This window comes from Copadichromis virginalis, linkage group LG11 (genome assembly GCF_057382275.1).
Source record: "Copadichromis virginalis isolate Kocher_CV1m ecotype Utaka linkage group LG11, C_Virginalis_male_GT1.1, whole genome shotgun sequence".
Lineage (NCBI taxonomy): Eukaryota > Metazoa > Chordata > Actinopteri > Cichliformes > Cichlidae > Copadichromis > Copadichromis virginalis.
Window position 1 is genome coordinate 10,988,888 of NC_140628.1, and position 23,593 is coordinate 11,012,480.

General features: G+C 40.1%; 1 protein-coding gene across 1 annotated transcript in view; it reads left to right on the forward strand.

The window, feature by feature from the left end:
- The window catches only part of LOC146698124 (collagen alpha-1(XIV) chain-like), a 160,274-nt gene that overhangs the window by 117,617 nt on the left and 19,064 nt on the right, over positions 1 to 23,593 (forward strand). Inside the window, exons 36-39 of the mRNA XM_085473125.1 lie at positions 2,942 to 2,995; positions 5,873 to 5,968; positions 6,410 to 6,463; positions 15,297 to 15,350. Coding sequence (XP_085329251.1) covers positions 2,942 to 2,995; positions 5,873 to 5,968; positions 6,410 to 6,463; positions 15,297 to 15,350 — 258 coding nt within the window. The remainder of the gene's footprint in view (positions 1 to 2,941; positions 2,996 to 5,872; positions 5,969 to 6,409; positions 6,464 to 15,296; positions 15,351 to 23,593) is intronic.

Genomic DNA, 23,593 nt, shown 5'->3' on the forward strand with positions numbered 1-23,593 from the left:
ACATTGGGGGGGACACAGTAGTTGAAGATTACAGTTCAACTAAAATTAATGCAACTGTGTGAAATGAATTTGCAATCTAGTTGCATTTGAAATGGTTGCATTAAAGATGGGGAACAGGTCTGCAATCACTGGCACTCGGTTGCTTCTTACTAAAGCAAGCGAGCACCAAACGGGACTTTGGTACAAAGATGGCAATAAAAAGGTGGTAAGATGGCGTTTGTCAGCCATCAGTTTGCGATTAAATGGGATCAAGTAGGCAGTTACATTTAGTCTAAATTGGTGAACATCGTAAATCTGTTGCCATCTACATACACATACATTTACACTAAACATATTATTAACACTGTAACTACTTACATTCAGAGTCCAGCCACAGCCTCTTACACTTGAAATAGAAGTTCCGAAATTCCTCCTCAAATAGTGACGTAGTTGCTGCAGGATGGTGATTTCATTGCATTTCATTAAAGATGTATGCTGTGCATTCCACCCTGTAAAAAGAACAGTTCCTTAAAAAACTAAAATTACTGTGACATTCATCCTCAACAATGAGTGGATGTAAACTTCTGACCACAACTGTACTGGGGCTATAAACCAGAATACAGGCAGTGGGTAACCAGTCCAGTCGAATCTTCTCTTGCAATTAGACATCTTGCAGAGATGTTGCATATCCTGGCAGACTTACTTAGACTGATTTCAAGTGAGCCTGTAGATTGTAAATGGTAAAGTGCTTTACTGGGTCCTAAGGACCCCAAAGTGCTTTACACTATACACAATCATCCACCCATTCACACACTGGTGATGGCAAGCTACAGTGTAGCCACAGCCGCCCTGGGGCGCACTGACAGAGGCGAGGCTGCCGGACACTGACCACCACCAGTAGGCAACGGGTGAAGTGTCTTGCCCAAGGACACAACGACCGAGACTGTCCAAGCCGGGGCTCGAACCGGCAACCTTCCGATTACAAGACGAACGCCCAACTCTTGAGCCACGATCGCCCCTGATTGTATCAGTCTGTGTTTATAAATTAGATGCTAATTATTTGCAAGACTTTGCTAATCTGTCTGAGAGTGACTGTAATAAGTCCAAGTTGGACCACAGTCGTTAGAAACAGGTTGACTACCATCAAATAACCATTGCAATTAGCTAGCGATTAAAAGTGGTCACCTAGAAGTTGAATATTTTGCACACTGGGATAATTGTAGAAAAATATTAAATGGGTAATTTCAGTAATGTCATGAAAACAAAAACAAGGAGCCAAATAAGAAACTGTAATAGCAGAAAGAAAGTTTTTGTAATAAGCAGAAAATGCACTTTTGTCTGCTGTATTTTTCCAGTGTGCAGACTACGGACGTAATCACTCACAACAACGCTGAGCCTTTCTTCCTCAGAGTAATTTTTATGTTTGCATTCACTGCCAGATGTACGTCTTTTCCTGCCTCACGCAGCAGCAGACCTCTTCACATTTCAGCATTTCAAATACTATTGATTGGCTGAGCTGAACTGCAATCTGTGCCATCTGATTTGGCACAGACTCAACTTAACGCTGAACGTCAGTCAACAATCAATCTAAAATAAGGAAAGCAAGACATGCTCAACCTGCCATGTCTGTTTGTTCAAAATGAATAGTGCCCATGCTGTTTGAGATCCAAGCATTATTTAAAAAATGTAAATTTCCCTTCGGCATAAAATTGCTAAGTTGAACAATAATTGCTCCGTTTTTTCCACATTCATTAAAGTCTCGTGGAAAAATCCAAATGTAATTACATGTGCTGTTACTGTTGGAAGCTCATTTCAGTTTCTCTGCAGGTTTTTCCGTGCCTCCAGCAAGTGCTCTGATTGTTTAGAAGAATCCATTAAAACAACAGAAATACATTTTTGAACTGATGAACAGGCCCAGTCATTTTAAGTACTACTTTTCCCCTGATGTGATTTTACAAAGACACAGTCATCATAGGCCCATTTCACCATTGATTCAAAGTATTTCAAAATAATTCTAGGGGTCATTGGTCATTGTCATCATTCCTGTCCTACCTGACAAAATGAATGTGCCAGTTCAAAGCTTCATGTTGGGATATTGGCTGTCATCTGTAGGTTTTTTTGTTAATAGAGTTGTGGCCCAGGAGCAAACCTTTGGCAGTCTAACAATGAGTATTCCTCCACATCGAAAACTAAAAACACACTGGAAAAAACCCTTTTGATTTGGTTAACTTGATCTGCTGTTACATTCGCCTTTATTAAACTTTGATTATGGTTTTGTTAACTAATTGAGCCTGTAAATTCTGTCACTTTACGTTTAAGTACATAATCCAAGACCAGCACACACATAAGGAATCCCTGCAGAGAGCACTGACTACATCTAAAAGAGACAATATATCCTACGTCTACCAATTAAAGCAAACTGATTGGTGTTGACTTCCAATTGATAGAAATTATCGAAAAGAAAATGACCTCTTGTTTTTACCACATCTGCATGTCTCTTCTCATATTCCTCCCACCCTTGTCTCGTCTGGTTAAATACTTCAGGAACTACCTAGTTGCCCCCAGCTTCCCAAGGCAGACCTAGTTAAGAAAACATAGGAAGGGGATATATCCCAAATGGGCCAATGATTAGCAGATGTGTGTTGCCTGTCCCTGGATAAACCTCGAGAAGGGTCAGCCCGAGGTTTATGGCTTTAGATTCTCGCTGTTAGTCACAGATGCAGCGTAATAAAGTGTAGAGCTCACAGGAGCAGTTTACAGCATTATGATCAGCGCTGGCTTCTCTCCATGAGCCTCACAATCCATTCATATGAAAGACACGTGGCGTTCTACGTTTAGCATATTTTTAAACATAAACCCCAGTTTCCATGTTTTAGTGGAAGTCTTGATACATTTACAGTCTTACAGCCCATGTTTTTTTCTTATTTCTGTTATTACCGTGTGTCTCTGGTGTTTGTTTCAGGGTGGTCCAGGCATACGAGGAGCCAGAGGAGACAGAGGCGAGCCAGGAGTGACGGTTTGTAAAATGCTCTTAAATTCTGGGACACTATTGTCCTGCTACAGTCTTGAACATTTACTGTATTTCACACGGTTAAGGCATGAAAAATGTTCCACAGTGGGAAAGCAGAATTGCTGCATGAGTTAAAAATAATGTTGAGACTGGATTTTGCCAGACGAAATTTTGGTGTGTTGTGGCAAGGAGCAGGTGGGAAATGGCTGCGAGTACGGCAGCCAGCATAAATGGGCATAATTTCTGTGATTTTTACAGAGGGATAAATTGAGCCTTGAACTTTGAAATATGTTTCTTGGATGACATCTGACCCCTTTAGTAGAGCCTTGTGATTTCACCTGTCACAGTTCAGTCAGACTGAAGTCTGCATGAACGAAATGAAGGTGGATCAGTTTGCAAAAGCCAGTGAGTTTGTCTCTCACAGTGTAATAAATTTAAATGGATGCCCGGATCATTTGTTTATTTTTGTGTGGTATTCTGCACGTGGTGGTCCACACCAGTGGGTCCAAGAACAAAGCAACCATCGCCTTCTGTTTAATGACACATTCAGTGATGAAAGTGTAAAATATCGGACTTTGAAAGAGTTTCAACAGCATTCAGGTTACATACCCGTAGTTTAAAGGAAGCTGATATTTGCAAGGGTATATCTCACTTGTCTAGTTTACCTCCACTCGCAGCCATCCTGACTGACTGTAATGTTTGGATCTGCTCTGGTTTTGGTATGGTCGTCTGTTCCAAACTTTTACTAAACATCCAGCTGCAGCAGTCGCTACAGATCCTGATCCTGGTGGAAATTTCTCTGAACAAAAACTCCCATGAGTGAAATTTAATCTTAGAAAAAAGTTCTGACGCTTTTTCTTCTTTGAAGGAGGCGACATTGGTGCTGCAGCTTGTGTTGAAAACCACACTACTATCAGTCAGGGAAATAAGGTTGTATATCGCAACCATATGTCCCACTTTTTTACCTCAGCGACAGCACGTCAAGTGCGACACATGAAGTGTCCCACAAAAAAAAACCCAAACAACATATAGTCAGTAATGACTGTATGTGATGTGTTTCATGGGTGCAATGGACTACCTAGTGCAAGTAGTCCATTGTGTTAACTATGAAGAGAGATGTGGATTTCTGTACTGCAGGCACACACACACACACACACACAGTAGAGGATATTAATATACAGTGCTGTGCAAAGGTCTCGATTCACCCCTTATTTCTTCAGATTTTGTTTCCAAGGAGCCAGACTGAAGTGCTATTTTTTCACAACACATTCTCACTCCCAAAGCATAACATTTTACGCTAGGTGACAAATCGTCAATATGTTACACTTCCGGGCACCCAACACATCCCTAGATTACGAGATCGGAAAAAATGAGGAAACATGAGAACCATTTGGAATGAATCCACACATGTACATTCATTTTACTTAAATCACTTTGGAAAACACTATTAAAGTTTAGACTTAGAGACTTAGAGAGCTGTTAAGTGCTGGTTAAGGTTAGGGATAAGGTTAGGGCTGGAGTACATGGCTGGAACATGTATTACAACAGGATCATTCTACTGGAGTTCATCCATAACCCGGCACGTAGCATACGCAGACGGTCACCTTTCGCGTTCCTTAGGAACGCCGTGGGACTTGACCAATCAAAATTATATTAGGCCTCGGTAGTGAGAGCGGGCTATTTTTTCAGAGGAATTTTTACAAACTCTAGTTTTGCCTTCTATACTGTATTTACATGTATGTTTGCATGTGTTTCAATAACTTATTGCACTTTTTCCCTGTTTTTCTGGCAAAATATAAAGAAATGATTGGTGGATGAAGACTTTCCCACAGTACCGTATTCCTGCTCGATCAGTCTTACACCATTCGTACATCTGTGTCATCAGTATGCTCCTCCCTGAACTCATCTTTATTCAGTGCTACTAATTCATTTTAGTGAATTACATATTACAGGATAACGGTGGATAAAACGCAAAATAAATTATTCTTTTTGCAAAATAAACCTTAAAGTGATTTACTTTGGTGCAATATTTTTATGAGAATAATATTAAGTTAAATATGAGATAAAAAACAACAACATTTCTCTCTGTTTGTTTTTATTTCCTTTCCACTCATGTATATCTGATCCATGCTTTATTTTGATCATGTGCATGGATAAGGCAGCCCTGACCCAACAACCTCTAAGGCTGAACTTTAAAATAATAAATACAGCTGGAGCAACGATTACTTTGGCTACTGCTGCCGCTCGGCCAACAAGCCACAAATACTGCAAATCAGTCGTGGTTTGTAGGAATTTCTCTTTTCTGTCTCCTGTTTGTGAACTCGGTTTGTAATCCACATACACCAATGAAATGAGCTGCAAAGACCTGACTTCAGATGGATGGCAACCATCTAAACCTGATGGACATCATGCTGAATTGGCACAAAAAATCTCTTAAACATTCTTTGGAGATTAAATTGATCAAAAATGTGTAGAACGATCTGAACAGAAGCAGCGATCGTGTCCGTTTTTATATTTAGTAAAGCTATAAAGCTCTCACGCTCTTTTTAGCCTTGTTTATGAAAATGAGCCTCTGAGCCCGGTTCAGGCCAGTTCCTTTATCTCTCCAACAGAGAGTCTCACATCAGGAGATGCTACCGACGGTTAAATTGATGTAAAAGGCTGTCGTGCCTTTAAATGACATTTTTTATTGCTGACTATGCAGTCGTGTTCTGCACTCTTAAATTTTGCCATTCCAGATTCTGGAGAGTGAGGAGGTCACAAAAACATTTTTATCCTCAGGGGGTCAGACTAAAGAACCACAGGGTTTATCTTTCTCACCAATCTGTGTTACTATATGTAACTTAAAGTTGCTACTTTGGTTCCACGTGGTGTTTTTCACAGGGACCTCAAGGGCCCGTAGGAGAAGTTGGCCCTTCTGGACCCCCAGGGCAACCTGGTCCTCAAGGACCCAACGGACTCTCCATTCAGGGGCCTCCGGTAAGACTTTACTGGCGTAAAGGTGGATTTTTCCACAATTGCTTTAGCGTTGAAACTCGCACAACTTCCTGTAATAACAAAAATAAAACTTTGGGATCAAGTAACATATCAAGTTTTGTCATTCTCAAGCAGCACTTTCACTGAATTATGATAACCGGTCACTGGACGTGTGCTTTTTGCAGTTTGTTCCCATCTTTCTTCAGCAAGTTCAGAAATGTGTGCAATTATGACTGCACTTGATATTAAGCTGTCTACCACCTGCCATTGTGAACTGACAAATGTTGACATATGCCTCAAATAGACTTCCAGACATTTCTCGGATCTTGCCCAAAGAAATGGCCCGGCATCTTATTAAGATAACTGATGTTGGCTTTTCCAGTCCGTGGCTATCACGAGGCCCACGAGTCCAGCCCAGCCGCAGTGACATTGTTTGTTTTACAGGGAGCTCTTGGGGAGAAAGGAGAGAGAGGAGAGATCGGCCCTTCCGGACCAATGGTAAGAACATTTCCCAAAAATGTTGTAAAACATAGCAGTAAAGTGTGTTTACTGATGCCCTACATTTACTGTCTGATTCCCTACATTACAAAGTACAACACGGAGAGGGAATTACTTTCCACCCTGCCTGAAATACAATGTTTTCCTCCTGTGTTTCTGTCTTACTTATAGGAGCTAAGTACTACTAAGTATACCCAGCTCTGTGTGTGTGTGTGTGTGTGTGTGTGTGTGTGTGTGTGTGTGTGTGTGTGTGTGTGTGTGTGTGTGTGTGTGTGCGTGTGCAGAATTGAAATGAATCCTACATCTAATAAAAGGTGCCCTGGACCTGTACGCTCACAGAAGTGAGACGTGTTACTCTATAAAAGCATATTTCTGTGTTTTCATTTGATTTTTTACAATTATTTTTCTTGTTTCCTTGATACTTTCGGCCGTTCTTACTAAGGCTGACATGGACTCGGTGTGTTATTTCTGATTAACTTTAGCAGATAACTTAGTTAGGGATAAATAAAATGTTTTACCAAAATGATTAGCTCACCAGTACATATCTAATGTGATAGATAAAATGCACTGGACTGAAAAAAATCCAAAATGACTTGCCTGTGTAGCCAATATTGGTGACATGTTTGCCAGGCCAGTGCTGACAGGGCAAATTATTGGTTTGTTTAGAACTACTGTGGCTTCATTTGATCAGTTGTAGACACAGTTGTTGTGTTGCTCCTGATCATTTCATAATTACACTATGTAAATGAGCGGGAGAGAAGGGAGGGGGGAGAGAAGTGTGATTAACTCTGATTCACTTGTTACAGTGGCCTTCTTCAGGGAGGTGGACACATTATAGCAGCTCTTGAAGGTGATGTTTTGAAACAAAGATAAATGTCCAAGTGTGAAGATCTCAGCAACGTTTCCTCAGACTCAGCTTTAATTGTCATTGAAATATGTGACATGATACAAATGAAACAGTGCTTTACAGTAAGCCTCAGTATACGCAGCATTCTACTGAACAATAGGTAAAACAGCTGAAATAAATTTAATAAATACTCAAATAAATGTAAACCTAAGTACTGAAATAACTAAATATAAATAACAGATCTTATAAATTACTATATGGGACAGTGTGTGGCAGGGAACAGCAGCAACTCAAGGAGGTCAGTGCATGGGCCAGGGTAACGGCAAGGGCTGAACTTGCTGCTCTTGTGGGTGTTTCCGGTTTAATACCTGCCAAATGTGGTCCAAAGGAAAAAAGGTTAGCCTGGTCTGATGACATCATGTAGACGAGGCATGGCTTGAGGCTCTGGGCAATATTCTGCTGGAAAACTTTATCTGGATGTTACTTTTGCTTGTACCTAAACACATAACCCCCAGTTTCATTACAGAGGTACACCCTGACAGCTGTAGGGTGTCGACTTGGCCACCTTATTTCCCTGATCTCAGTCAGGCTGAGCATCTGTGGGATTGGCTGGAATAACATGTCAGATCCAAATTACAGGACTGGAAGGATCTGGTCTTAATGCTAGTGGTTGGTGGGTTTTAGTGTGTGGGGGTGTGTTTTAGCAGTCTACACATGCACATGGTCATGATGCAGTCTAATGGAATCAGTGAGATGTGAATAATCATCACAGGCGTCTCGATTATTCTGCACTGAACCAATCCAAAGTAATACTGAATTAATTTAATGGTGTTCTACTGGGAGCCCTGGACATCAGCAAAGACACAGTCATTGTTTCAGTAGCTGTGTACCAGGAGACGCTTATTTTTCAAGGAAGAATATGTCACTTTTGTGCTTCTTTTAATGTATCTGTATTATAATAAATCTCTATTTAATCAGATTCAGGTTAGGTCATTGTGGAAGGTCATAGGCCCAAACCACTAATATACAATGTCTCCATCACTTCAGAGGACATTACTTTTACTGCCCCCCCAAAAAAACCTCACCCTACTACAACCTTGGATCAAGTTTGCACCATAAAATTTAATGCTATGGTATAAAGACTTTGGTATTTAGCCTCCAAAGGGAAATAAGTCTTAAGAATGTGACTATGTAAACAGATTTATTTCCCCAGCAAAGGTAATATACACGCACCACTCCTGAAAACAGAGCTAATCAGGCTAATTAAGTGAAAACAACTGTGAGGGTGAGTAATGGGTGTGTAAGCTGAGCTGGAGTCTGAATCTCTGCTGTTTTGCAGCTAGACTGGTTAAATATTAAATGAATCACTTACCTGTAGGAGTCTGCAGAGACTTTCACTGTTGTAGAAGTGCTTCTTGACAGACCGTTTTTCTAATTTTTTCAAGTTTGTTTTTCTGTTTTTAGCTGATAAATAAAATAATACCTGGTGATGTGCATGCATTTCAGTGAACGAAGGTTTGCTGAATTTACTTTGTTTGAAAGCGAAGAAAACGGAAGGCGTAAAAGTTCTGTCTCACTTCCTCACACTTGTTCGCACTGAGCTAAAGCAGCTCCTGACGCAGCACTATCCTCGCCGCTCTGTGCAGGCCCGCCTGTTGTAGAAATGGTTAGTTTTTAAACTTATGAACTGGAACAAGAACACAGATAACGCCTGCAGGCTTCTGGCTGGGAGACTGAGAAAATCCATTGACATTTGAAGTGGCCAAGTACGGAGCCCCCCAGGGGACATGGGAGAAAAAAAAATTACGGAGGGAAAAAAAAAATTAGGGAGGAAAAAAAAAATTTGGGAGAAAAAAAAAAATTAAGACTGACTTTTGCGAGATCTCGCAAAAGTTTTGCGAGCGCTCGCAAAAGTATTGCGAGATCTCGCAAAAGTCCAACAATGGCGGCAGCTACTTAGTTGTAATATTACTCTTTCTGGGTCACAAAATACACTTTTAAGATATTTTGAGGCGTGAATGTAGTTGTGTAAACGTCAGATACCTGCTCGGTTTACAAGACATCACATATTTGCAAAAGTGCTCCGACGTTTTTGGAGATCTGACGCCCACTAGCTCGAAGCTAACGGGAGGTCGAGACCTACTACAGCCGAGAGGAACACCGCTTTCCCGGCACATCGTGCCTCGACCTCCCGGTCGGCTTCGAGCTGGCGGCCACTAGCTCGAAGCTAACGGGAAGTCGAGACCTACTACAGCCGGGAGGAACACCGCTTTCCCGGCACATCGCTCCTCGACCTCCCGGTCGGTTTCGAGCTGGCGGCCTCCGAAGAATGCGGCTAAAACTTTTGCGAGCGCTCGCAATACTTTTGCGAGATCTCGCAAAAGTCCGTCTTAATTTTTTTTTTCTCCCTAATTTTTTTTTTTTCCTCCGTAATTTTTTTTTCTCCCATGTCCCCTGGGGGGCTCCGTAGCCAAGAACCCTTTCAGGCGTGTAGTATTTATCTGGATGCATCAGCTTTGGTTGAAGAAAAGAAAATGTGTTTCAACGCATTTGAGATGGAGTATTGATATAATATATGAGTGTCATTTATTAGCACATGGACTAACATCTAGAGGCCTTCTGTCTTGTGTCTTTGCAAACCATATCTCCAGACGTTTACGGGGATAAGCATCTATGAAGCGCCTTGAGGCGACTTTTGTTGTGATTTGGCGCTATATAAATAAAATTGAATTGAATTGAATTGAATAAGAACGTTTCAGAGAATAATTTGATAAAAGTTAAACTTAAATTCATTACAACAGCTGCACTCGAGCTGACAGTGCCAAGGTTTTGATTTTGAGAGATGGCTTCAGCACAGAGCAAAAAGAAAGGAGCAGTCTTATATTTTATTTATTTTTTTTACATCGCTGAGCACAATTTGTTACAGTCACTGTTCCCATCTTCCCCCTGATCATGTCACACTCGTACATTGATCTGCAGAGCACACAGGCTCCATGTTTGGACGGTCGTTTTCTAATGGTTTCCTTCGACAGTTGAATCAGCCGATTTTGTTCGGTACTGTAAGAATGATTAAATAATTAATAATTCTCAGTGGTCAAGTAAAGCCTGGGTAGTCAAGCTAATGGCACTCGACATCTTTGCACACAACAGGATATTTAACATAAGAACTCTTTTTAATTTTGCGGTTATAATAAAGCTTGATTGAATGGGAGTGCTGGATTGTCTCCGACCCAGCGCTCTGAGTACATTTTGTATTTGTCTCATTTTAGATTTGTGATTAGTTCATGTGTCATTCCTATTTAGCTTTTAGTTGAGGTTAAAGGCAGTCATTATTTATTGTTTCCTTGGTTTCTGTATTTGGGTTCTTATATTGTTCATCACGTGTTAGGCCTGTTAAACTTGTGTTGTCATGTCTAGTTTCAGTGTTTCCGGTTTTATTTTGAAGGAGTTGAGTGTTCTTGGTTCACTGTATTTAGTTTCACTTCCCCTGTCCTGTCATTAGGCTCATGTCTTGCCTTTTGCCTTTTGTTTGCAGTTATTTTGCCAGCTCAATAAACGGCTCATTTTTGGTTATTCAAGTCACGTTTCACGTTTTGTTTCGTCTGCATTTGGGTCCACATTACACTCTACACGCAGCCAGCCCTGCTGATTGTGACAATTTTAATTCACCTGCATTTCAATGCCCAACAAATTGCAAATTTTCATTTTCTGAAAGAATTTGAAAATGTTTTCTATTTGTCCCCCCAAAAAATGTTTGTTTCTATTAGTTTCATTTTCAGAAGCGCAGCGAAACGTTAGCCACTCTCAGGAGGCGAGAACAACTAGTCTCCCAACGAGCTCACGGAGAGCTTCAGCAGTCCTCGATGCGGCACTATCTAGCGATCTCTGTGCCTGCATAGCCCTATTAATAAAAGCTGGCAGTGCTGCCCTGTGCTGCACTATGTTACTGAGTAATAATGTGTTTTGTCACAGCAAGGAATATGAATGGGTGTGTGTGTGGCTCAGTGGGGGAATAATGTAGCTTCCAGGGCCCTGTTGTAATATACGAGGGACCACAGAGAGTATCACAACTCTAAAGCATCAATTACCTCAGTCTCTCTCTCTCCCTCTCGCCCTCGCTCTGTTTCTTCCTGCAGTAAATACAATGTAACCTTGTCGTCAGCATCCCCTCCACCTCTGTTTCAATTTGACAATGAAAAATGCAGCTGCATTGAAGAGCGGCGACTGTGTGTTTGTGTGCGTAGCCGTCTCTCTCATCTCTCGCTTTCATTTTGTTTATCACGCGCATGTGAGGTTTTGTTATCGACTAATAATTTTGGTTTTGTCTGAGAGAGGAATGGGGGTTGTTTTGGTATAGGCAATAATTTCAAATTGGTCTCATTCTTGATCTTGTGCGGATATATACAGTTGCCCCACATGACCCCCTCATCTCAGTCCTTTATCTGCCGGACACCATGGAAATTTACAGCTGTGCATTTCCGTGTGTGTGTAAATCCCGAGGCTAATGTATTGAATCAGAATCACTCGCACACTCCAATTATTAATTTCTTTGGCCTGCCTGTTCATTTTATTCTCAGGGTGTTGTGAATTATGCAGCATTTATCAAGAAACAAAAGAATATTTTAATATTTTATGATCAAACACTGAATATTTTATAGTTAGACTATAACTGAAACTTGAAGCTTTTTTTCTTAAAAGTGGTTAAAAAAAATCGGTACAGGTAGAGAAGTTCAGAAAATTGTTCCAAGTTTGACTTGACTGAAAGATTTCTTCAACTGCTCTCCAAAAAAAGAAACCAAAAAAACTAAATGGGACAATGGAAAATATGAATAAGTATGCAATACCATTATATCCAAATTAATTAAACTCTATATTAAATGTAATAATACAAAAACAGCCTATTTAATGTTGAAACTGACATTTTATGTGTTTTCAGCACGTATGCTCAATTTGAATGTTATACAGGGAACTCCTTCAAAGGAAAGTCAAGACAAAAGCAAAATAATAATAAAAATAAATACTTGAAAAACTCTCTAGTTCTCTACAAAAAAAACCCCACATGGTGTATTAACTCAGAGCTAATTGGGTTAAATAGTGGCATTATTATAAGGGCGGAGGAGGGCGGTGCCCCATCAGTAAAACAGAGCAATCTAAATTTGCAGTTTGAGTATTTTATCTTGCACAGTATATGATATCTTTAAAAGATTAAATTAAAGCCAGTAATAAACAGCTGTGATCTTCAGGGCCTCAGACAGTGTTGTATTATAAACACAGCACAGTTCTGTCCTGGAAATCACTGCATGTGGTCAGGAGGACATCCTAAAGCCTGTCCGAGAACAGAGTTAATCACTATCCACAAATGCAAGCTGAAACTCGATCATGCAGAGCAAAAAATGTATTGAAATAACATTTAGAAATGTTACTGTGCCTGAGCTAATTTCAGAGACTGAGGTAAAGTGGAAAACTGTCCTGTGGTTTCAAGTTTAAAAATGTTGAATTCTTCCTTGAAGTAAAGAATGTCTCATCCTCCGAGCTAAAGAGGATGTGGACCATCTAGACTGCAAATTTAATATAATAATATAGTTTTGAGGAAAGGTTTGGCTTATGAAAGCAGGAGATCGCAGGACACATGTACAGCTTATGACAGCGGGGCGTGATAGTAAAACAGTACAGCTGCTAAACTGGACGTGTCACGCACATATTTTGGCATATTTACCATAAAAGAAACTCAGAAGTGTCGAGCAGCTGAAATCATTTTACTATAAAGCGAGAAATAAATGAGAAATTAGTCTTATCGCTTTTTTGAAAGAAAAGGTGATGCAGCGCACTTTTTATTTAACATTTAATATGTAGTGTTTGTGGATGTAGTGTTTAAATTATTGAATTATTATTTTTATTTACATTTTACATAGAGCCACGATACTTTCATAACATTTTTTTTGCTATAATTATTTTTCTTTTGCAGTTCGCTTTACTAACTTCATCTTTAATGTCAACAATGGTTTCATCAGTCTTTGTGTTTTGTGCAGACGTGGAGGTTTGCCTCTCCGCTCCACGTGTTTCTTGAAGTTTGTCGATATCTGAGTGAAAGTTGCAGGGGAGGTATTATTGCAGATGTCATGGGAGAGTGCACATCAGGCAACATCTGAACGGCGGCACATCGTTAATCATATGAGGCCTGTCCTTCGCGACCCCGTCCTGTAATTTGTAGAACCTTTAACAGTGTTAACTGTCCTGTTTTATGAGCCCTCCACTAATACTGAAGTGCGGAGATAAATCTCCTCAGCACGCAGTCCGTGGCTGCATTTTGGAATTGGCTGTGTGTGCATTGACCTGCGGAGAGGCGGATGAAGGGGAAATGGGGCAGGAGATGGAGCGGCGGGGTCGACTGCTGATATGAAGACTGTCTGTGCCCAGAGGGTTAAAAGCTGGTCCTTTTTATAAATCAGATTTATGTCCACTGCCGTCAAAGCATTGTTGAGCAAGATAGCAAATCCTCAGCTGTTCTGACCTTTAGTAGCACGTCTGTGCGTATTTTAATTATTATGAGACATTTATGGATAAAGACTTTCCTTGATATACTGTACGTGATTCGGCAGCTAAAACACTTTTTAAAAATTCACTGGGCTGCGATGGTGCAAAAAGAAGAAGAAGAAAGAAATTAAATGAATTCACAATTTTAAAGAAAATCTGATTTTGAAGGCTGATTTAAGTCCTTTGGTTTCCTGCTCATATCAGGTCAGCAACAACCAAGATGACTGCATGGAAATACTACAAATACATTTTCCTAATTATGATGAGATTCCTGCTGATGGACAATGATGCAACCTACACAAGCTGCCGATGATGTCACTGGCATTTATGAATCTGCGTTGTGCATTATGTGTTAATTACCGTTCGGTCATGTCATGTCTGATTTATGCATGGAGCAAGTGTCGTGTTCAGTCTCCAGGAAGTACTGGAGAATGTCTGTTGTTTAAAAAGATTTAATATGCTTCAGCAGTTGAAATTACAAGTTACAGCACTGGACCTCTCTGTGAAATCAGCCATCTGTCTTCACAGAAAGTATGACCCCGGATGGAGCCGTGCAGTTTTATACCCCAACAAAAACAAGTATTCTTCCGGAAGCGATGTGGTGGTCCGGCTGTTTCCCTACGAGTCTTCTCTCCGACCTCGTATCTGCTCCTTCCTGGAATAACAGAAACAGAAAAAGAAAACACCTCCCTGCGTAGCCTTGATTATAAATCTCTTACTGATTCTATTTATTATCTAAGTTCGGGATATTCTGTTCAGACTCCCTTGGCCTAGTAAATATCATCCTGAGTGTTAGCTAGTTATGATGTGTAAGCATGCTGCGAAAAAACCCTCTGGACTCTACGTCAATCACAATATTTCAATTCAGTCATAGCACTGAATGAAGCTTCCGACCTTCAAAACATGGAGCTCCAACTCTTTAATGATCCCATCACAATGTGCATATAAAAAACAGCTTAAATAATTTTAATCCTAACACCATCTGATAGAAACAAATAAAAAGCTGGAACATCTTTCCCTCCTGGGCCCTTGCTCTTTGTTGTGATTAGTTTTTTTCAGGGACAGACATCTGTGTTCCTCAAGTTCTTCCATTTATTTGTCCGTTCCTTCACATCCATTCCCACAGTTTTAACAAAATCACTCCATGATTATGCCGACATTCGTGAGTTCTTACATTAATGCTGTTATTATTTCTTATATTGAAATAAGTTGTCACTGGTAAATTCAAAACCTGGTGTAAAAAAGTAGCTGGACATTGACAGTGCTGAAAAGCTGCGCGACATGCCGTGTGGTTAAGGTTTTAGGCAGGTTAGCATCAGTTTGGACCGTAGGGTTTCAGATTTGTTAGTGGTTGCTACGTAGCTATGGCGTAGTTTTCTCACTGAAGCATAAATCCTCAGTCAGTCTGTATTGCCACAGTAATTCAAACCCCTGTGTTTGTGTTTTTCTCAGGGAGTTCCCGGAGGTCCTGGCTCACCTGGTAGAGATGGTCCCCCAGGATCAAGGGTAAGATACTGACATGATGTTCAGCTTTGCTGGTTTGTGTTACGCTGCCTGATTTGTTGGTTGTTGGAAATGTAGAGTGTAGTGTACTGTCTATTGCATGCATTTGGTTAACTACAGTCTGAAATACAGTACATAGGTACATAGGGGTGGACGTTTTAATTTAATGGGGTGTAAAATACAATTCTGAAAGTGAACATCTAAATAAAAAAGGCACAATGGATGAGATCTGCAAAGATAAAACAGTAAAACAGCTGCATAATCACTCCGCTGTCATCACGAAAATATGCTCTAATACACTAAATAAGTTTTGAGGAAATATACATAGATTCATTAATATTCATGGCATTTCTTTGTAGTTTCTTTAATATGAAAATCAAAGTTTGCATTCAGTTAAATGAGTTAGATAAATAATACCATACAAAAGAAAGTGAAAACAGAGGCGTGTTTATTGAGAACGTTTTTTATGGTCCATTTCCAGCTTTGCACAGCGCCTTAATGTCCAGCTGCATTTCTCTGTTTAGTTTTATGTGTCTTCATAAAACCATGCATGTCTTCCCCCAGTTGTTCAGAGCTACATCACCCTGGTTTCATGTACAGCATTCACAGTATATGAGATCCAGCACTTTTAGGGCTCTGTGATACCAGCTGGTCTGTAGTTGATGCTGACAGCGGGATCAGGCCTTACAATGCTCAACTGGACTGTAAATACCAAAACAGAAACATAGCCAGAGGGTAATGTATCAGCAAGCAGAAAAAAGGAGGTTTATTCCAAATATGTAACATAGTCATAGAAGCCTGTTGTCCGTGTCTGGCTCCTGGAGAGGTGAAAGTCTTGCACTTCATCCATCTGCTGTCTCTTTTTTGGCCCACACATGTCCAAGCACTCATCCCCTCAGTGGTAGTTGTCAGAAGACGTCTTGCATAGTTTTCAGGCTTGTCATGTGGTTTCCTTGAGGATGCTTGCATGTTGGCCAGAGTTTCTTCTCACAGTGCCAGAGAGGTTTGGAGTTCATGAACTTTTAGAAGGAAAACAACCAACTTATATTATAATTTGGTTTAATTAGATCAGTCAGTGACATCTTTGTAAACTTAAACTTTTTTTTACTTGATCTTTTTGCCACCTGAATTTAAATACAGTATTGAGAAAGTTCAGATTTGATTATCAGAAATTTTCTACAGAGTCAAACTGAATTCACAGTGAAGTTTCCACAAATTGTACAACTCATGCTGACTTAAAGTTGTGTTACACTCAGTACTTACTTATGTAGCACATGACTAGGGATGGGTATCGTTTAGGTTTTATCCGATACCGGTGCCAAATCGGTACTTTTGAAACGGTGCTGGTGCTTAAACGGTGCTCGAACCGGTGCTTAAAGAATGGAGAACACAAACTTTGTCCAAAAACCTCTCATGTTCAGCTGTTTTTTTTTTTGTAAAAAGATAACAATGTTAGCCTTTTCTGCAGCTATGTGGCATATATGGTATCACTCTTGGCTGGAAGCAGTGCTTAAACAATGGAAAAAACACAAACTTTGTCCAAAAACCTCTCATGTTTAACTGTTTCCCACTTTTTCTTTGGTCATTTTAGCCTTTTTAGCCAGGGTGAAGGGAGTATCTGCCATCAAACAAGAAGACAGCCACATGTAGCTATGATGATGTTTGCTAGTTCACCTTACCTGCATTAATGTAATAACGTGGTTAGCCTACTCAACGTAAATTACACATGAACAACATTAAGCTACTCACGCAGAGAAGAACGGCTGCTGCTGCATCATCATCCTCATCATTTCTGCTACACTGGCAGGGCTAGGGGCCAGGACTCTATTCTTCGGGTTTTTGGGGGATGTTGCTCCGGGTCCGATAACTGGCAACCCACCCGACGTGCACGGTGTGAGGTCTCGCAGCAAGCTATCAAATACGGCGCATTTCTCGGCTTTTAAAAAGAACGCTATGCGTCGCCAGCTGTTTAATCGGATTCTTGGTGTTACCTCCTTTGACAGTATCACAATATCACCTTAAAGCACTTGTTGCAGGCTGCTGAGTTTGCATATTTTGCTGTGAAGTACAGCCAGACTTTTGACCGCTTCGCCTTGGGCATTTTTAATCTGTAGCTCTGCTCTAACAGAACGTACGTACCTGGCCCCGCCTACTATCCTCGGAAACGTAAAATGATTGGCTAGAATCTAAAGTGTGTCACAGCTCAGGAAAAAAAAGCACCGAAATAAAGCACCGAAATGTGCGCGGCTTTTCAGTCTGGTTACTACCGTTTATGTCACCGGACACCGGTACCCATCCCTACACATGACTTTTAAGATTTGTAATGTTGTCTCAAAGCAACATCACACTGTGTACTACTAGAAATGCCACTTTCACCAAAAACATTTATTAAGATCTGCAAGCATTTGTGCCTTTGGCCTTATGTTTTTGCTACACTTTCGCATGAATACAATAAATACTGTGGAAAAAATCTCGAGCCGTCCCTCATTCTTTATTTTTTGCTAGGAAAATGTGAAATGTATTGAAATGTGCAAATGTACATGGATATACAGTATTTAAGGCAAAAAAAGAGTTTGTATAAGTCTAACAAGCTTGACAAGCTTTACCTGAGCTGCACCTCATCTTTGGAACTTATTACCACTTCACCTTTGTCCACTACAATCTCTGACACAGTTCAAATCCCATCTTTTTCCATCAGAGTATCACTCACAAGCATCTTGTTTTATATGTTTTACAATCTTATTCTTCCTGGATTTGAAATCTCTTTTAATAATGTTCTTGTTAATTTTGTACTGAAAGGTGACCCTGAGTGGTTTGAAAAGCACAAACAAATACAGTTTATTATTATCGTGAATTTTAACATTTAACATGCTAACTAAGGCCTGTAGAGTCTGAAATGAAGCTCTTGGATTTTTTTTCTGCACACACTTACTGATGATCAGACATCCAAGTGCTTGATTTGCAGAACCTGACTGCTAGTTATGCTTTTCCCCACATTTCATCAAATCCATTTTAAGACAATTATGTCTTTTGTTCACATCTTTTTGTTTCAGCAATGCCTACCAGTGTTAACATGAATTTTTATAGAGGTTTCCAGATGATGTACAGGGAGTGCAGAATTATTAGGCAAGTTGTATTTTTGAGGAATAATTTTATTATTGAACAACAACCATGTTCTCAATGAACCCAAAAAACTCATTAATATCAAAGCTGAATGTTTTTGGAAGTAGTTTTTAGTTTGTTTTTAGTTTTAGCTATTTTAGGGGGATATCTGTGTGTGCAGGTGACTATTACTGTGCATAATTATTAGGCAACTTAACAAAAAACAAATATATACCCATTTCAATTATTTATTTTTACCAGTGAAACCAATATAACATCTCCACATTCACAAATATACATTTCTGATATTGAAAAACAAAACAAAAACAAATCAGCGACCAATATAGCCACCTTTCTTTGCAAGGACACTCAAAAGCCTGCCATCCATGGATTCTGTCAGTGTTTTGATCTGTTCACCATCAACATTGCGTGCAGCAGCAACCACAGCCTCCCAGACACTGTTCAGAGAGGTGTACTGTTTTCCCTCCTTGTAAATCTCACATTTGATGATGGACCACAGGTTCTCAATGGGGTTCAGATCAGGTGAACAAGGAGGCCATGTCATTAGTTTTACTTCTTTTATACCCTTTCTTGCCAGCCACGCTGTGGAGTACTTGGACGCGTGTAATGGAGCATTGTCCTGCATGAAAATCATGTTTTTCTTGAAGGATGCAGACTTCTTCCTGTACCACTGCTTGAAGAAGGTGTCTTCCAGAAACTGGCAGTAGGACTGGGAGTTGAGCTTGACTCCATCCTCAACCCGAAAAGGCCCCACAAGCTCATCTTTGATGATACCAGCCCAAACCAGTACTCCACCTCCACCTTGCTGGCGTCTGAGTCGGACTGGAGCTCTCTGCCCTTTACCAATCCAGCCACGGGCCCATCCATCTGGCCCATCAAGACTCACTCTCATTTCATCAGTCCATAAAACCTTAGAAAAACCAGTCTTGAGATATTTCTTGGCCCAGTCTTGACGTTTCAGCTTGTGTGTCTTGTTCAGTGGTGGTCGTCTTTCAGCCTTTCTTACCTTGGCCATGTGTCTGAGTATTGCACACCTTGTGCTTTTGGGCACTCCAGTGATGTTGCAGCTCTGAAATATGGCCAAACTGGTGGCAAGTGGCATCTTGGCAGCTGCACGCTTGACTTTTCTCAGTTCATGGGCAGTTATTTTGCACCTTGGTTTTTCCACACGCTTCTTGCGACCCTGTTGACTATTTTGAATGAAACGCTTGATTGTTCGATGATCACACTTCAGAAGCTTTGCAATTTTGAGACTGCTGCATCCCTCTGCAAGATATCTCACTATTTTTGACATTTCTGAGCCTGTCAAGTCCTTCTTTTGAGCCATTTTGCCAAAGGAAAGGACATTGCCTAATAATTATGCACACCTGATATAGGGTGTTGATGTCATTAGACCACACCCCTTCTCATTACAGAGATGCACATCACCTAATATGCTTAATTGGTAGTAGGCTTTCGAGCCTATACAGCTTGGAGTAAGACAACATGCATGAAGAGGATGATGTGGACAAAATACTCATTTGCCTAATAATTCTGCACTCCCTGCAAAGCACACGTGTGGAATGGACAAGACCAAAGAGCTGTCATGGAAACAATTGTAGAAGCGATTGTGGAAACATTATGCTTTGAAGCTGTTTTTCTGTTAAGGGAACAGGACAACCTCACAGCACTGAAGGGCTAAAGGACGGGGCCATGTACTGTAAAAATCTTAGATGGGAACCTCTTTCTGTTTGCTAGAAGAGTGAAGATGAGTCATGGATTGGTCTTACACCATAACAGTAACTCAAAACATACCACCAAGGCAACAACTGGCCTAGCCAGTCCCCAGACCTCCATCCTATTAAACAAAATCTGTGGAGGGAGCTGAAGCTTTGAGTTGCCAAGCAGCAGCCAAGAAACCTAAAGGACTTTGAGGGTTTCTGTGAGGAGTAGTAGGCCAAAATCCTTCCTGAGATCTGTGTAAACCTGGTAACCAACTAAAAGAAATGTCTTACCACTGTGTTTGCCAACAAAGGTTTCTACTTTGGTATCAAATACTTATTTTATTAACTGATATGCAAATCAGTTTATAATTTTATTGTGCTTTTTCTGGATTATTGTTTGATATTCTGTCCATTAAACAGTGAAACTACCATAAAGCCATGAAGCCTGTTCATTTTCCCCACTGTAATGATGACTACTTGAGACAAAAATTGTAAATTTAGATTCATCGGTCCATAAAACCTGTTTCCACCGATTTTCAGTCCAATACTTGTGTAATTTGGCATACCTTAGCCTTTTCCTGTTTCCTCTCCTTCTTGACAGCCATCCTTCCATCGAGACCATTTTGATGAGGATTTGATGAACAGTAGATGGATGAATTGAAGGCCAGATGCATGCTCAGATTTTTTTTTTATTTTTTATTTTTTAAGGACTTCGAGATACTGTTCATCTGCTGTAGATAGTTTTTTAGGCTTGCCAGTTCTTCTGTCCACCACGTCTCCAGTTCCCTCAATTTTTGTTTTTTAGGACACATTGCACACCATCCTGATTATATGTCAGTTTTTAGGTAATAGGTCTATGGGAATTATCTCTTTGGTGCAAAATTGGTGCATATTTTATGGCCACTGAACTGTGTCATCTTGTTTGTTTTTTGTAGATTCAACTAAAGAAATTAGAAAGGGGTAGCTCAAGACTTACTGCACAGTACTGTAAGCACCTAAACAGTGTAAAAGCACCTAGCATCTGCATCATCAGCTGATGATGTGCCCGTTCCCTTTCCCTCTTTCCACTGCGTAGTCACTCTGGTGATATTTGTTCACTATGAGTGCACCATACAGATACTTGTAGAGCACCTCACGTAGCAGTACTGGATTGTGTGAAGGCTCTTAAGCGCTTAACTTGTGTGTAAGAAAGAACGTGATTTGAGAAACACAGCAGGTGTATCTGTCAGACTGTGCAGCAAATACAGTATAATGATGCGGGCATTTAGTAAAAGAGTCCAGGAAACTGTTGCAGGATCAGTAGCAGCACTTCTCAGCTGTCTTAGTACACTTAAGCCAGTGAACTTAATGCTGACAGGGATTTGTTCTTTTTTTTCCTATTTCTTTTTTTTTTCTGGACTCAGTTCTTTAATACTTTTAAAATATTAATGCTCAGTTTGATACCGCTTGACAGACTAATGTACATCATTTATATTAGAGTGTGCACCATATTGTAATATTTTTAAACGTTAAAGGCTCTGCAGAGCTGCTACAAATGTGGATCGAGAGTTGGCTTGTGTGTTCAAACGCTACGCTACAGACTGCATCCAACAACACTCTGACTGTAATGGAAAGATTTACAATCCAAAACACTGAGTCAGAATACGCTTGGTTTTTCACAGCTGACATTTTGGCTCATAGTAAAAGAAAAAACTGAAAAATTGCTGTTAACATAAATCATAAGAGTAAGCTAGCTAGCGAGCAAGAGCAACGCAAAGAAAGTAACACTGAAACTAAAGCAGCTGTGCTTCCAACGTATGTTTACTCAAAATGTCTTTACATCATCACCTCAACCTGCTAATTAGTAAAGTACAGTATTCAACTAACTGATGTCATAGTTGCCCTAAATTAACAGCATTATTAATTACTAGAATGTTTTTTCTGTTTCTGTAATGATCAGTATGTGCAAGCTCATTAATCAAAATAATAATTTTAATGCTATAATATAATTATTGTTGTCATCCATGAATATTCAAATTGACTGCTTTACAAAACGGCAGATAGATTAAATAATAAAGCACATTATTATTATTTTTATTAAGATTTCAAATGAAAATCTTTACTTGCAGCTGAATATTATGCTTGATTAATTTCTGACTTCTCAGAGAACTCCAGTATGCCAGCTCAAATGTGGCTATAACAACATGAATTCAGGAATTTTTTTGTTTTAAAAGGTTTTTGACAGGTTTCTAAAATAACATAACATAATACTGTATATAAAGTTTTCTGAAGCTTCTTAACTAAGCGTATTTGCACTAAAAACAGATTATAAAACAGTTCAGGATTATAGCTGAAGCAATATATTGAATAATTTCCATCTACAGCTTTTTTCCTCTACCACTACCTACAGATGCTAGGGCAGCTTTTACTTGAGGGGTTTAGTCTGCGAGCGACTGGTCCAACACAGCTAACAAAATGAGAATGAGTGTCAGAAACAAAGCCAGACACACACAGGCCGATTGACACAATAAAGGGATTACTGGACACTTGACACATTGCTCTAACGCTGTCTGGCAGAGGAAGATGGAAACGGCTTGAATACACTGAGGGGGAGCAATTAAACACAGGTGCAGCTCATTAGGGTGGAGCGCACATTCACAAAGGTAGGAAATGCACCAGAGCTGGAGGTATCTGAAACAACAGACACGGGGAGGTACAAAATCTAACTGGAAATTACAGATATAATCAACAGTGAAAAACATAATTTTGGAGCCCTGGTGGGATATCGCAATCACCAGCCTGCACTGTATCATACACTCAAGGAATACCGTGTTTACCAACCTAATTATTGAGTGTAATCGTGTTCAATTACTTTTCAGGAAGCAATTTTAGCTGCTCTCGATTGGAGAGGCGTCCCCTCTGCGCCACTGTGCATGACTGACCTCCCACATTAATATTTCATCAACATGCTACAGATCTGCCGTGAATTTTATGTTTTTAAAAATAACCCACAGTGCACTGGTGTGTAAACTCGCAAATTGTTAATGAGAATTCAGTTTCCATGCAAATAGAGAAAATATCTCTAATCAGTGCTTTAATTGCTGTGGAATTAAATCCAGCAGTGCTCTCAGGCTGAATGCATCCAAAGAAGGAGGGAATAGCGCTAAATATCAGTTCATCAGATGTTATCGATGCAACAGCAATCTCTGATATCAACAGTCATTTAACTGCAATATAGAAAGGAAGCTTTTACCAATTGAGCAGTAATTAGAGAAACTTAATAGCCATTCACAATGCGTGTGGTACTTTTGGGATTAGCAATAAATGGGGATTTACACCAGCCTGTATCATCCAGTGTGTATAATGCCAGCTAGGGAAAGAAGATGATCCTTTCCTGATACGGTAAAACTGTATCAGTATCACTCTCCTCCTATGGGCATA